Raw genomic sequence first — 14,035 nt, forward strand, 5'->3', positions numbered from 1 at the left:
AGGATCCTGAGATCGAGTCCTGCATCAGGGCTCTCTGCTCGGCGGGGAGCCTGCTTTTCCCTCTCCCTCTGCCTGCTGTTCCCCCTCCTTGTGCTCTCTCTGCCAAATAAATAAATAAAATCTTTTTTTAAAAAGTAATATCAATTTTTTTAAACTTAAGATGTACTTCTAGGGCAGCCTGGGTGGCTCAGCGGTTTAGCACTGCCTTCAGCCCAGGGTGTGGTCCTGGAGACCTGGGATCGAGTCCCACGTCAGGCTCCCCGCATGGAGCCTGCTTCTCCCTCTGCCTGTGTCTCTGCCTCTCTCTCTCTCTCATGAATAAATAAATTAAAAATCTTAAAAAAAAAAAAATAAAAAGATGTACTTCTATATCATCTGATGGGACAGCACAGGACATTGAGACCATCTGGAAAAATTCAGGATCTGTGATCACAGTCACAGGCCTTTCACTACAGCTCTATTCTCTAACAAACAACTCAATTTTCCATAGAAATCGGACATTATCCTACAAAAGGATTTGAAGCTACTTCCAGCAACGAGGATACAGAGTCAGTGACAGCTGAGGGGCCGAAGGCCAGAATGCTGGCATTTCCAGGTTATTTCAAGAGCGTATGGAGCTAGCAGGACCACCGTGCAAAACAATCAGCCTTGGCTGCCACACAGACCTCAGCCCTTTGTGCGGTAGACTACACATGGGCCATAGCTCAGGTACTTCCAGAACTCCCTCCAGGCTGGAAAGATGCCTCTCCTGGGTACCCAAGTCAGCATCCATCTTACCAGGAGGGAGAGCATCACATATTGGGCAGGGCATATCCACTCCCATCTTACCTCCTCTTAAACATCCTCTGAAGTGCCATAACCTGGGAAAGGCTCAGACAGCTTTCCAAATATGAAAAAAAGGTCCTCCTCAGGGCCATCAAGGAAGAATTGATTTTACCCTGTAACTCTGCAGGATCCAGAAGGTCTTACTGAGCTCACTGTTCCCCAATGGTTGGGGGTCAGCATGCTGGAGAACTCAGACCTTCAGGCATATTGTAGAGAAAGGCTGACCAAGAACATAGTTTTTTTAATCTTCAGAAATTTAATGATACTGCCCTTTTTTCTTTTTTCCAAGGAGATCTGTTTGTTTTTTCTTTTTTTAGGAGATCTGTTTTATTTCTTAGTATGACTTTCCTGCCACAAGTAAGCATCATTCTACTTTTAAAATCATGCTTCCAATACTTGCCACTTCCTGGTTTCCTGGGCAAAGATTAACTAATATTATCTCAGTTGTGACAAGCTTTTTTTTTTCTTTTTTGCATATTTTTTATTGGAGTTCGATTTGCCAACTTATAGCATAACACCCAGTGCTCAACCCATCAAGTGCCTCCCTCCGTGCCCATCCCATCCCGCTGCCCACCTCCCTTTCCACTACCCCTGGTTTGTTTCCCAGAGTTAGGGGTCTGCCCTTTGATCCAGTAAAAGCATTCCTTAAAATGAGACAAAAAATAGTAACAAATCAAAAGAAGGGTGCAGGACATTTACTGAGCATTCTTCTTCACAGCCAAAAATTGGAAGCCATGATCCTATTGAGCCTTTGGAAGAGAGAAACTCCAAAGATTTTTTCATTTGATCTGTCATACTGAGATTTCTTTTTTCCTCATTCCTTCCATGTATAATTTTTTTAAAGGGAGATATAACTGACATATAACAATTTATCAGTTTCAGGTGTACAACACAATGATTTGATATTTGTTTATATTGGGAAATGATCACCACAATAACTCTAGTTAATATGTGTCACCATCGTGGCTCTGTTGGTTAAGTATCTGCCTTTGGCTCAGGTCATGATCTCAGAGTCCTGGGTTGATACCTTCATCAGGCTCTCCCTCTCCCTCTGCCCCTCCCTACCGTTTGTGCGCGCTTGCGCACTCTCTCTCTCTCTCTCTCACTTGCTCTCTCAAATAAATAAAATCTTTTTTTAAAAAAAGTGTCATCATCCATAGCTGTAAAATTTTTTTCTCGTGATGAAAACTTTTAAGATCTACTCCCTTCCACCTTTCAAATAAGCAATACAGGATTATTAACAATAACCACCATGCTATAGCACATTACAACCCCATATAATGTTTTTACTAATAAACTAATAAATGCGTCTCAAATGAAAGAAATTTTTCCTTTAGCAAATAAATAAATTAAGTGCCTGCTATCATGCAGAATGCTTGTGTTTTTCTAACAGGAAAAGCTATTGAAAAAATGTTTAAGCTTTAAGTTTTTTCAAGAGTTCTTTGTTATCTAAATCATTCTCCCCAAGGGCCTCCAAATTATAAGGTAAGTAAAAGTAAATTAAAGGTTATGGTCAGTATATTAGCATTCAGGTTAAGGTATGTTAAGGTAGAGCTAATAACAGCTAACGTTTTAATAATTTTTGAATAGAAGATATTTGCATGTGGCATACAATTCAAAAGTATGAAAATTCATATAGTAAAACTAAGTCTCCCTTCTACCCTGGCCCATCAGTTTTCCCAACTTGTGTCATTTCAGACATTATATATTCTATAGTGCCAACATGTTTGTGACACTTTGTATGTGAGACACTTTGCTCAGGATTTTGTATGCTAGGCTCATCAGTGCAGGTAGTACTATCAGTCCCAATTTATATGTGAAGAGACCTGCTCGTGGCATGAAGTGAACAACTGGCCAAATGTCTTCTCATACCATCAGAACCTGTCCCCATCTTCCCACTCCCCAACACACACACATACACCCTTAAACAAAGGTCACCATTGCTTTGCCTGGCTGATTTGACTTTCCATATAAACTTTAAAATCAGGGGCACTTGGCTGGCTCAGTCGGTAAAGCACGGTACTTTTGATTTTGAGGCTATGGGTTTGAGCCCCCACAGTGGGTATAGACATTACTTAAAAAAATAAAATCCTTGGGGAATCCCTGGGTGGCTCAGCAGTTTAGCGCCTGCCTTTGGCCCAGGGCATGATCCTGAGGTCCCCAGATAGAGTCCTGCATCAGGCTCCCTGCGTGGAGCCTGCTTCTCTCTCTGCCTATGTCTCTGCCTCTCTCTCTCTCTCTCTCTCTCTCTCTCATGAATAAATAAATAAAATCTTATAAATTTTTTGTTGTTTTTTTTATCTTATAAATTAATAAATAGATAAATAAAATCCTTTAAAAAAAAACACAACAATAACAACTTAGGAATCAGTTTGTCTCTACCTAAACAAATCTTGCAGGGATTTGGGGATTGTGTTAAACCTACAGACCGCTTTGTGGAGAATACAAATACTGCACCTTCTAAACCATGAACATAGTATATCTGTCCACTTATTTAGGTTGTCTTTTAATTTCTTTCTTCAATGTTTTGCAATTTTCAGTGTGCAGATTCTGTACATATTTCATTAAATGTATACCTAAGTATTGTATTCCTTTCAGAGCTATTGTAACTGTCAGGGGGTTTTGTTTGTTTTTTCCTGTTTCTGGCAACTTATTGCTTTTATTGCAGGGATACAGAAATACTGATTTTTGTGTGTTAACCTTGTATTTTACAACTGTGTTAACTCGCTTCTTAGTTTTAGGAGCTTTATCTATAGATTCCCATTGGATTGTCTGCACAATCATGCCATCTGCAAATAGGGACAGTTGTTCTTTCTTTCCAGTCTGTATGCCTTCCACTTATTTTCCCTGCAATGGCTAGCACTTCTAGTATAATGTTGAATATCAGTGGCAAGAGCAGAGATCACTGCTTTGTTCCCCATCTTAGGGGGAAAGCTTTCATTTTCACCACCAAGTATGTTAGCTATAGATTTTTTGGTAGATGACCTTTTTTTGGGTTAAGAAAGTTCCCTTCTCTTCCTAGTTTGTTGGCAGCATTTAGCATGAATGAAAGTCGAGTTCTGTGAAGCATTTTTTCTCCAGCCATTGACATAATTATGTGTATTTTGCTATTTAAGCTGCATATGGTGGATTACATCTATTGATTTTGGAAAACGTAATCAGTCTTTTATAACTTGGGATAAATCACAATTGGTGGTGGCTTACTATTCTTTTTACATAATATTGCTGGGTTGGATTTCCTAGTATTTTGTTGAGGATTTTTGTGTCTGTGTTAATGAGAACAACTGGTCTGTAGTATTCTTTTCTTGAACTGTCTTTGTCTGGTTTTATAAAATGGATGTGTACTTACACTTTCCTGAGGTCTGGGATGATAATTTTACTATTTTGAACATCATAAAAGTTAAAAGAGTAGTTTTAATTTTGCCTTTCTGTTAGAATTAATTTGCTTTTAAGTCCTTGGCCCGGAAGACAACTTCCAAAGCTAACCATAATTTCCTAAGTAAAAATTAGACTGTTTTACAAGGAGCTACTTTAAGGTAGATATGAAAATCCAGAGCAGTGAAACCTACTACTTCACCTGCAGGCCCTGTCATATCCTCCCCAAGAGCAGGAATGGTGAGGGGCTGTGTCCAATTGGCTTGAAGTAAAATAAAAGATAAGTCATTACTCAACCCTGAAATGTAAATACTCATGTTTGCTTTTGAAATACATAGGAAAGCACCTATCAGACACTGACTTCCTAGTTCCTACAATTCCTAAAATGCCTGGTCATTATTACCCACTTGATACTATAGAGGAAACCAAGACAAGGAGAGGGTTAAGAGATTTCAAGATCAGCAGAACTAAAATTTGAATTTAAACACCTCCTATCACTCAATTTGGTTATAAAAAGTTCTAAACAAAGGCAATGTTTAGAAAATAATCAGAAGGTCAATCAGGTAGGGAGAGGCTTAAGAAAAGGACCTGAGGCAAAAGAGCTCCCTGAGAGGTCTTTTTAAAACTGAAATGCTAAGGGTATCTCTTGAGGCCCAGCTGGTTAAGCTTACACGTCTGCCTTTAGCTCAGGTCACGATCCTGGGACCTGCTTAGTGGGAGTCTGTTTCTTCCTCTCCCTCTGACTCTGCCCCTCCCCTCACTCGTGCTTTCCTCACTCTCTCAAATTAATTAATTAATTAATTAATTAAATCTTTATTAAAAAAACAACTGAAAGGCTGAATCTCTTCTTGGCACTTCTGAGAACGCCCATCCCCTCATTGAAGGAAGTAGACAGATCTGCTGGGTGAGGAGCAGGACACCATACAGGAGTTGCACACTTGCACGATGGCCACTGAGAAATCGAAACCCTTGTAAGTCTCTTAAGCTTACAAAGTCACCCAAACCATCAGCAGGCTGCCAAAGACCACAGATATGTTCTTTGACTCAAGGTCGCCTGCTCTGAACACATCAAAATGATGTGTTCAAGGAAGCAGTAAATAGCACCAGACTGCCGGGTTCAAACCCCAGCACTACCACCACCAACTAGCCATGAGATCTTGAATGAGACACAAGCTGTGTGCCTTAATTTCCTCATCCATAAAATGGGGGTAATAACAGTAGAGTAAGCTCTCATTAAATGACACCTGCTGTTATTATCATTCAGAAAGTCTTGGCCAACCCAGGGCCTGTCCTCTTCTGACCCTGTCCCTAAATCATGGTATAAATGACAGTATGCCATTCCCCAACCATCCATCCCCCCAACCCAAGAGCAAAAGACTGCTTTGACCAAGCTGAAGAAAAAAACCAAAAGGCCTATATTAACTATTTCATTAAATGATGTCTGGGAGCTAAAAACCAATAAGCATTCCAGAATCCACATTCATAGGAAGGAAGTATTTACATCAATAGCTTAAACCAAGTCTTTTTCCACAGAAAGAAGTATATCTTAATGTTTTATATAACTAGGAGACATTCTCCCCAACCAAGAGACAGGTATAAGTTCCATTTTTAAAAATGTAATCTATGAAAATACACTAATTTTCATATTTCAGATTAGTTTTACTATCAAAAACATTCCATTTAAAATACCAATTTAACTTTTAAATTACTAGGAAGTTGGGGTGCCTGGGTGGCTCAGTCAATTAAGTGACTGACTCTGGATTTTGGCTCAGGTCATGATCTCAGGGTCGGGAGTATGTCTTCAGGCTCCAAGCTCAATGCGGAGTCTGCTTCTCTCTGTCTCTCCCTCTTCCTCTGCCCCTCTCACTTTCTCTCTCTCTCTCAAAAAATAAATCTCTAAAAATAAATAAATAAATCACTAGGAAGTAAACTATCTTTAACTCAAATATATAATTGTAATTTGGGGATGGCAATTTCATCAAGTTTCTTTAAAGACAGTAAATATTAATTAGCAACAATGATAGCTACATTTTATTACACACTAAGCACCTAATATGCTAAGTGCTAATTTCTACATCACCTCATTCTCTTAATCCTTTTAGGAGGTATAGGCTCTTTTTATAGAAAAACCTCAACCTTGAGGTTGAGTATTTATGGTTCTGATAGAGAACGGATTGCTAGCACCTGTATGAGGCTTTAACATTAAAATGATATAGAAAGGGGGATGTCTGGGTAGCTCAGTGGGTGAGTGTCTACCTTCGGTTCAAGCGCGATCCCAGAGTCTGGGAATCAAGTCCCACATTGTACTCCCCGCATGGAGCCTGCTTCTCCCTCTGCCTAGGTCTCTGCCTCTCTTGCTGTCTCTCTCATGAATAAATAAATAAAATCTTAATAAAATAAATAAAAAAAATAAAATGGTATAGAAAGGTTAAGTCCAGAGGGTGGCTCAGCCAGTTAAGCATCTGTCTTCAACTCAGGTCATGATCCCAGGATCCTGAGGTGGAGCTCCACATTCAGCTCTCTGCTCATCAGGGAGCCTGCTTCTACTTCTCCCTCTCCCCCTGCTCATGCCGTGTGTGTGTGTGTGTGTGTGTGTGTGTGTGTGTGTGTGTGTGTGAGACTATCAAATAAATAAATAAAATATTGAAAGAAAGAAAGAAGAAAGAAAGAAAGAAAGAAAGAAAGAAAGAAAGAAAGAAAGAAAGAAAGAAAAAGAAAGAAAGAGAGAAAGGGAAAGAAAGGAAGAAAGAAAGAGAAAGAAAGAAGAAAGAAAGAAAGAAAGAAACTGAAACTTGAATGTGCACGTGAATTACCGGGGGAATCTTGTTAAACTGCAGATTATGATTCAGAAGGTCTAGGGTAAGCTCTCTGATGCTGACAATGCTGCTGTTCTATGGACCACACTTGGAGTAGCAAGGATCACTACAGGTTTTAAGAGGCCACAAGCCACAAAAAAAAAGTCCATTAAAAACTAAAACAGAAAACTCATATTTTTCTCGAAAACAACACATTAATACATATAAGCTCTAATATAAGAATTATAACTTATCCATATTTCCTGATGGGATTCTACGCTGTGTAACATCTTAAAAATATCTTCATAATGACTTCTTGTTTAAATTTAGAGTCCAATTTCTTGGAGCTTTGTGGAGGGTTTCCACCCTTCCACTAATAACCCTGACTTATATCAAGGCTGAGAAGCCAGTACATGATAGATTGTTTCAAGTTGTCATACTTTTCTTTTTTAAAAAAAGATTTTATTTACTTATTCATGAGAGACACACAGAGAGAGAGAGAGAGAGAGAGGCAGAGACACAGGCAGAGGGAGAAGCAGGCTCCCTGCAGGGAGCCTGACGTGGGACTCGATCCCAGGTCTCCAGGATCAGGCCCTGGGCTAAAGGCGGTGCTAAAACGCTGAGCTCCCCAGGCTGCCCTCAAGTTGTCATACTTTTCAAGGAGGTCCCTTTCTTTCACTCATCCACTCATAGCATCCTCTTGCTGCTTAAATTCAAACATTAGACAAATGGCAGTTACGTGAGATTTCAGGGGCTGGGGCCCCAAGTTTCTCCAGATGAAAAGCAAATTTCCACAACCAAACAGCACCTTACCAAAAGGCAATGACAAATACCACCGGCTTCCATTTCTTTCCCTAGGTGACAAAGTTCCAGCTATGAGATGGCAATTAGCACTTTATACAAACTACTGATTTTCATTCTTTTACCGGATCCTTTGAGTAGCAAGTTCTGTTTACTTTCAAAAGTCCACAGAATAAACAAAGCAAGGTACTTGACAAGGCCCTATATTCCACCTGGGGCCAAGTTCATGCCTTGCTCTTTTTTTACTCATTTCTGGTTATCTGTCCTGTACTCAAACATTGGCTAGCTGCCTCTTTTAAAAGGCAACTATACACCATCACCACCCTCCCCACCCCCCTCCATTCTCTTTGCTAACAGCAATGTCTAACTACAGAACCAACATATCCCTGAGAACATTCCAGCTTACTGGATAAGGTCAGTTTAAAATTCTAGATAGGGATAACCTATTCCATTTGTCTTTCCTTAGAGCCCTTCAGAAATATCCTCTGGCAATCAGCAGAACAAGATGGAGAGGAGAAAATAGTCTATGATTCTGCAATTTACAAACACTGAGACCTTTATTTAAAGGGTGTCCACATTTTATATTATTCCCAAGGGATGTTTATCCATGTACTCAAGTAAGCTAAGCCCAGTGCTTGGAAGAAACAAAATGTACATACATTGCAGCCCCATGCAAATGGCTTCTCTGGCTAAGAAGGCTATGAAGTTTTGCTGCCGGGCCTCAGAGGAAGGCCTACCTGTGACAGGGAACGTGGGGACACAGTTTTTTCTGAACTGGAGCATGCCCTGTCCACAAGAGAGCTAAGCAACTGCCCAGAGAGGCCTATTACAAAACCATTCAAGAGGGTCAGGGCTGGCAGGCCCCAGCCCCGAATACCCTGGAAGCTGAAAATAAGAATTCTGAGAAACGAGCTCTACTGTGGACAAGTCTGACAGAAAGTTCTCTGTTTCTGCTGCCTGCAAAACTGGCTGCCCTCCTCGAGTGATTGAACTCTGGGTACCAACTGGGCAATGCCGGCCACTGTGCTGGGGCAGAGGATTCAGGGATGCTGGTTGGGTCTTCTGGGTTAATTAGGGAGAATCCAACCTCGGCGGCATAAGCTGGAGACTCTGGGGGGCAGGTCTGGGCACCCCCGGGCATCTAGGCTGCAGGGCTCCATTCAGCAAACATTTCCTGAGCGTCTACCGTAAGCTCTGCACTCCGCTAGGTGCGGAGGAGGAAAGCGAGCCACGGTCCCCCGTGCTGGAAGCAGACACTCGAAAGGGCCCCGGGCGGGGGGGGGGGGGGGGCGGCAGAGGCTGTGCGGGCCCCGGACCCTGCCACACTCCGCTGTGCCCAGGGCCACCCGGGGGCGCCGCACGACCTGCGCGCCGGGCTCCGCCGACCCCAAGCTCCATAGCGAAAGAGGCTCGCGACGGCGGGGGCAGGAGTGGAGGGGCAGGCCCGGGGGCAGGTGCTCAGGTAGGAGCACGCGGCCGGGGCTGCGGGGGCTGCGGGGGCTGCGGGGGCTGCGGGGTCCCCGGGGGCGGCGGGGGCGGCGGGGGCGGCCCAGGGCCCGGCGGCGGGGAGCGCGAGGAGCGGCCGGGCCTGCGCCCCCGGAGCGCGCGCGGGGCGGGGAGCAGCCCGCTAGGCCGCCCGCCCGCCCGCACCTGGGCCCCGCCCGGACCTACCACTTGGGCGACCTTGAGGCAGCCGAGCGCGCCGCGCAGGTAGTCGGGGTCGCAGCGCAGGCCGGCCAGCCCGCGGCGCTGGCTCACCGGCTCGGTGGTGGGCTGGTACGGGCTGCTGGCGCCGGAGATCATGGAGGTGCTCGAGGCCTCGCCCTCGAAGCCGTCCAGCTCCTCGCCGCCCCGCATGCTGGCGGCCGGGCCCCGCGCCCGCAGCTGGGGCTCAGCGCGGCCGCCGCATCGCTTCCCCTCGGCGCCCGCCGCCCGCCGCCCGCCGCCCGGCTGCAGCCGCGGTCGGTCCGCTCGGGCTCGGCTCCCGCCGCCTCGGCAGCGGAAAGGGAGGGAGGCGGGAGCAGGCGGAGGGGGAAGGAGGCGGGAGCCGGCGCGGCGGGCCGGGAGGGGGCGGAGCGAGAGCCCGGCCGCCGGCCGCTCGGCGGCGCTCCGCGGCGGGGGCGACTCGGAGGCGGCGGCCGGCGCCTGGGGCGGGGGCGGGGCCTCGGAGGGGCGGGGCCTCTGAGGGGCGGGGCCTCGGAGGGGCGGGGCCTCGGAGGGGCGGGGCCTCGGAGGGCGGGGCGGGGCGGGGCGCCGTCCGCTCGGACCCCGCCCTCACCTGCCCGCGCGGGGGCCGCGGGCGGGGGCGGGGCGGGGAGGGTCGCGGGGACCCGCGGCGCGCGGCCTTAGGGTGGGTCCCGGAGGAAGCGGGGTCCGCGCAGGTGGGCCGGGAGACCGAAAGGTGCCGCGCGACCCCCTCCGCTGCGGACAGTGCGGGTCCAGGGTGGGCCCGACCAGAGGGGCGAAGGCTCTGGGCTCCCGCCGCGGGCGCCTGGCCACGGACCGGAGCCGAAGCCGCGAGTGGAAGAATGAGCGAGGGCGGGGCGCGGAGTCCGCGCCGGGTCTGCAGGACCGACACGCTAAAGGTCCGTAACTCCCAGTGTGAGCTCTGGATCCCCCGGCCTGGCCGAGGAGGGGCGCCCCCACGTTGTAGACACCCCCCCACCCCCCCACCCCCGTAAGCAACGTTAGTTGCCTCGCAGCTGAAAAGATCTTGCAAGCTCTGTCTAACCGTCGTCAGGTTAAACACAGATTTTTGTTCTGACGGGCATTAATCAGGGACCAATTTGCAATTCAAGTGTGAAGGCTAATTTTAAGCTTCAGTAAAACACTGACTTTCTAAGAATTGTCGCTTTGGTTGGTATTGAACTCTCACCGCAAATACGGAGAGCTTCCGATGCTCCAGGCACTGAGCAAGACGCTTGAGGGAGATATTGTTCCCATTTTACAGAAGGGCAGATCGAGGCTCAAAAGAGGTAGTAGCTTGTCCTCAGCTTGCCCCAGCTTTTCATCACACAATATTGCCTAACATGTAATGTGAACTCCAAGCTAAGATGCAGTAAACTCCATAACTAGAAAGATTTCCGGAGCGCCTGGGTGGCTCAGTCGGTGAGCGTCTGCCTTCAGCTCAGGTAGTGATCCCGGGGTCCTGGGATCGAGTCCTGCATCAGGCCCCCTACGGAGCGCCTGCTTCTCCCTCTGCCTGTGTCTCTGCCTCCCTCTGTGTCTCTCATGAATAAATAAATAAAATCTTTTAAAGAGAAAAAACTAAAGAGATTTCCATTTAAAGGGCTTTCACTTTTAGGTTACCAAAGATGGGAAAGACTATCTCTCATGCTCTATTCAACCAACAAATCTGTATTGGGCACTTACTACGTGTTAAGAAATATACTGGGAACTGGAGATAGACTGCCAGGTAAAAATGACAGGTTGGATATAGGCTTTGGCCTTTGTTGTCTCCCAATATCCCAGTAAAATGACAGTGATGGAGATATTTGGGGTGGGGAGGGGGAGCATAAAACCACTGGGACAAAGAATGGGAGCCAAAGCAACAAAGTATTGGAAGCAGAATAGCAAATGGGCAAGTGATAACTGACAGCAGACCCAAGAAAGCTAAGCCCTAAACTGGCACAGGGAAAAGCTAAACTACAACGTAGGTTATATCACAGAACAAAAGGCTCCAGAATGGGCAGCACCAAGCACATGTAGAAGTGGATCACTAAGGCACAGTTTAGGGCAGGGGTACCATACTGAAAATTGTGTGTGTGTGTGTGTGTGTGTGTGTGTGTGTATGCTGAATAATGGGAGAGCAAAAGACTTAAAAATTCAATAGAATAATTAAAGAAGGGGCGCCTGCGTGGCTCAGCAGTTTAGCACCTGCCTTCAGCCCAGGGCATGATCCTGGAGTCCCGGGATCGAGTCCCACATTGGGCTCCCTGCATGGAGCCTGCTTCTCCCTCTGCCTGTGTCCCTGCCTCTCTCTGTGTCTCTCATGAATAAATAAATAAACTTTTAAAAAAAGAAGAATTAAATAAAAGGAAATCTTATGGGAAGTATAGCCAAAAGACAAAGACATTGGAAATAAGAAAAAAGAAAATTAGAGGAATAGTACAACAGAATAATAGAATAGTAAGACCTGCATAAAATTAAAACCAAGAAAATGGAGGGAAGAAACCATTAGATAATAATTGAATAACATTTTCCAGAACCAAAGGACATGCGTTTTGGACAGTGCCCAGGACAGTGAATGAAAGTGGACTCGCACCCAGGCGCACGGCACTGGCAAGGAAAAGATCCTCAAGGTTACAGAGAGAAATACAGCAGGTTTCACTATAAAGAATCAGGAATCAGAAAGGCATCAGACTTTTCTACAGCAGCTTTGGGAGCTACAAGGAAATGAAGCAAACTCTCTTCTACATCCTGAGGAAAAATTACCCCACCCTGAAATCTGGTTCCATCTGGAGTATCAATCAGGTATGAGAGTTGATGTCTCTTTTGGAGAACATTATGTTCTCATGCAGAGAACTCCCTTTGTCCTTTTCTCCCAAGGCTGCTGGAGGACACCACCAGAACAAGGATTTAAACCAAGGAAGCAAAGGACAAGAGATCCAGGAAAGAGTGGCTGCAGCATAGAAAGAGGTGGCAAGGATCCCAGAGTGAGGGGGGCAGAGGCCCCCATACATCAGGGCTGGGAGTCAACCAGCCCAGATTGGAGCAGCCAGAGGCTTTGCGAGACTTCTTCAAGATGGAAATTAATATGATGAATTACAGAAAGAGAGATGCATAATTTCAGGAAAGTTTTGAGATAAGTTGGGGATAAGTGCATGGAGAATTAAGTGAATATTCATATATACTTATTAACTGCAGGGAAAATAAAATGATGCATAGAAAAGTATGGTGAATCTCATGGCTCAGCTGTCAATAATCTTTGCATAACTATAATAATGTGAACAATGAATGCTGATCTAACCAGAAGTAACCAGACAGGATGTGTGCAGGTGTGATAGGGAGAAGGGGAGGGTACGCAAGAGATCTAAATACTCATCATCTATCATGAGAGATCAGTAGATGCTTAAAACTGAAAAATCCAGAGGTAGCAGTATATGCATATTAATTTAAAATATAAAGATAATAAAAAAAAAATAAAAAAAAAAGATAAGGGGACGGGTGGCTCAGTGATTGAGCATCTGCCTCTGGCTCAGGGTGTGATCCTGGAGTCTTGGGATGGAGTCCCACCTCGGGCTTCCTGCATGGAGCCTCTTCTCCTCCCTCTTCCTATGTCTCTGCGTCACTCTCTGTGTGTCTTATGAATAAATAAATAAAATATTTAAATATATATAAATATATTAAGTATATAAATATAAATATATTATTTATTAAATAGAAGTAAATACATCTTTAAATATATATATATAAAGATAAGTACAAAGTTTCAAAGTGTTGCTTCTGGGGAACAGGAAATTTAACAAGGGTTCTAGGCCTTGTAGAACTGATTCTCTCAACTATGTGCACATATAACTTTAACAAAAGTAAAAACTCCTAGCTGACTTAGTCAGTAGAGCCTGTGACTCTGGATCTTGGGGTCATGAGTTCAAGCCCCACATTGGGTGTAGAGATTACTTAATAAAATATTTAAAAATTGTTCAAATATCTAAAAATAAAAGCTAAGTTAAAACCCATTTTTTAAAAAGGAACTTGAGAGTCAGTGGTGAGCAAGGCAGATACAGTCCCTGCCAGCATGGATGTGGAGAGCAAGTATTGAAACCTATAAGTGTAACAGAGCATGTGCTGAGTATTGTTCATGGTGCTATGGGAATTTCCAGCAAGGATTTCATTGAATCTCTGGATCAGAATTTCAGCTGAGATTTGACATGTGAATAGCAGTTAGCTAAGCAAAGAGATAAGGGTTGATGGAAGTGTGTTCTAGGCAGAGGAACAAGATGTGCAAAGGCCCAGAGACAAGCAAAATCAAGGCATAGTGAAGAGGCTCAAACGCAGAATTCATGGGGAGGAGGACACCAGACAAGACCTGCAGCTGGAAGGAAGCCTCTGGCTGGTCCCTACGGGAGTCTGGTAGGCCATGTGACAGGGTGGACTCTGAACAGAACAGTGCTAAACAGAAGAGTGGCCTGGGGAGGCCTGACTTTTAGAGCTTACTCTGACTTCATTGAGGGAGAAGGATTGAGAGGAAGCAAGATTAGAGGCTTTCTCCAGTACTTATTAACTGTTCCCTGTTCCTG

At 45.2% G+C, this 14,035-nt stretch overlaps 1 protein-coding gene across 2 annotated transcripts in view; it reads right to left on the reverse strand.

The window, feature by feature from the left end:
• Window positions 1-9,737, reverse strand: part of CMTM4 (CKLF like MARVEL transmembrane domain containing 4) — a 71,345-nt gene extending 61,608 nt beyond the window's left edge. Inside the window, exon 1 of one of the 2 annotated variants that reach the window (XM_077885961.1) lies at window positions 9,555-9,737. In XM_077885961.1, the coding sequence (XP_077742087.1) occupies window positions 9,555-9,653 (99 nt within the window). In that variant the 5' untranslated portion in view covers window positions 9,654-9,737. Of the gene's footprint in view, window positions 1-9,467 lie in introns of both variants that reach the window. The other variant, XM_077885951.1, reaches the window with a different exon arrangement.
• Window positions 9,738-14,035: the final 4,298 nt, after the last annotated feature.

Source organism: Canis aureus, chromosome 3, assembly GCF_053574225.1.
Source record: "Canis aureus isolate CA01 chromosome 3, VMU_Caureus_v.1.0, whole genome shotgun sequence".
NCBI classification, from domain to species: domain Eukaryota; kingdom Metazoa; phylum Chordata; class Mammalia; order Carnivora; family Canidae; genus Canis; species Canis aureus.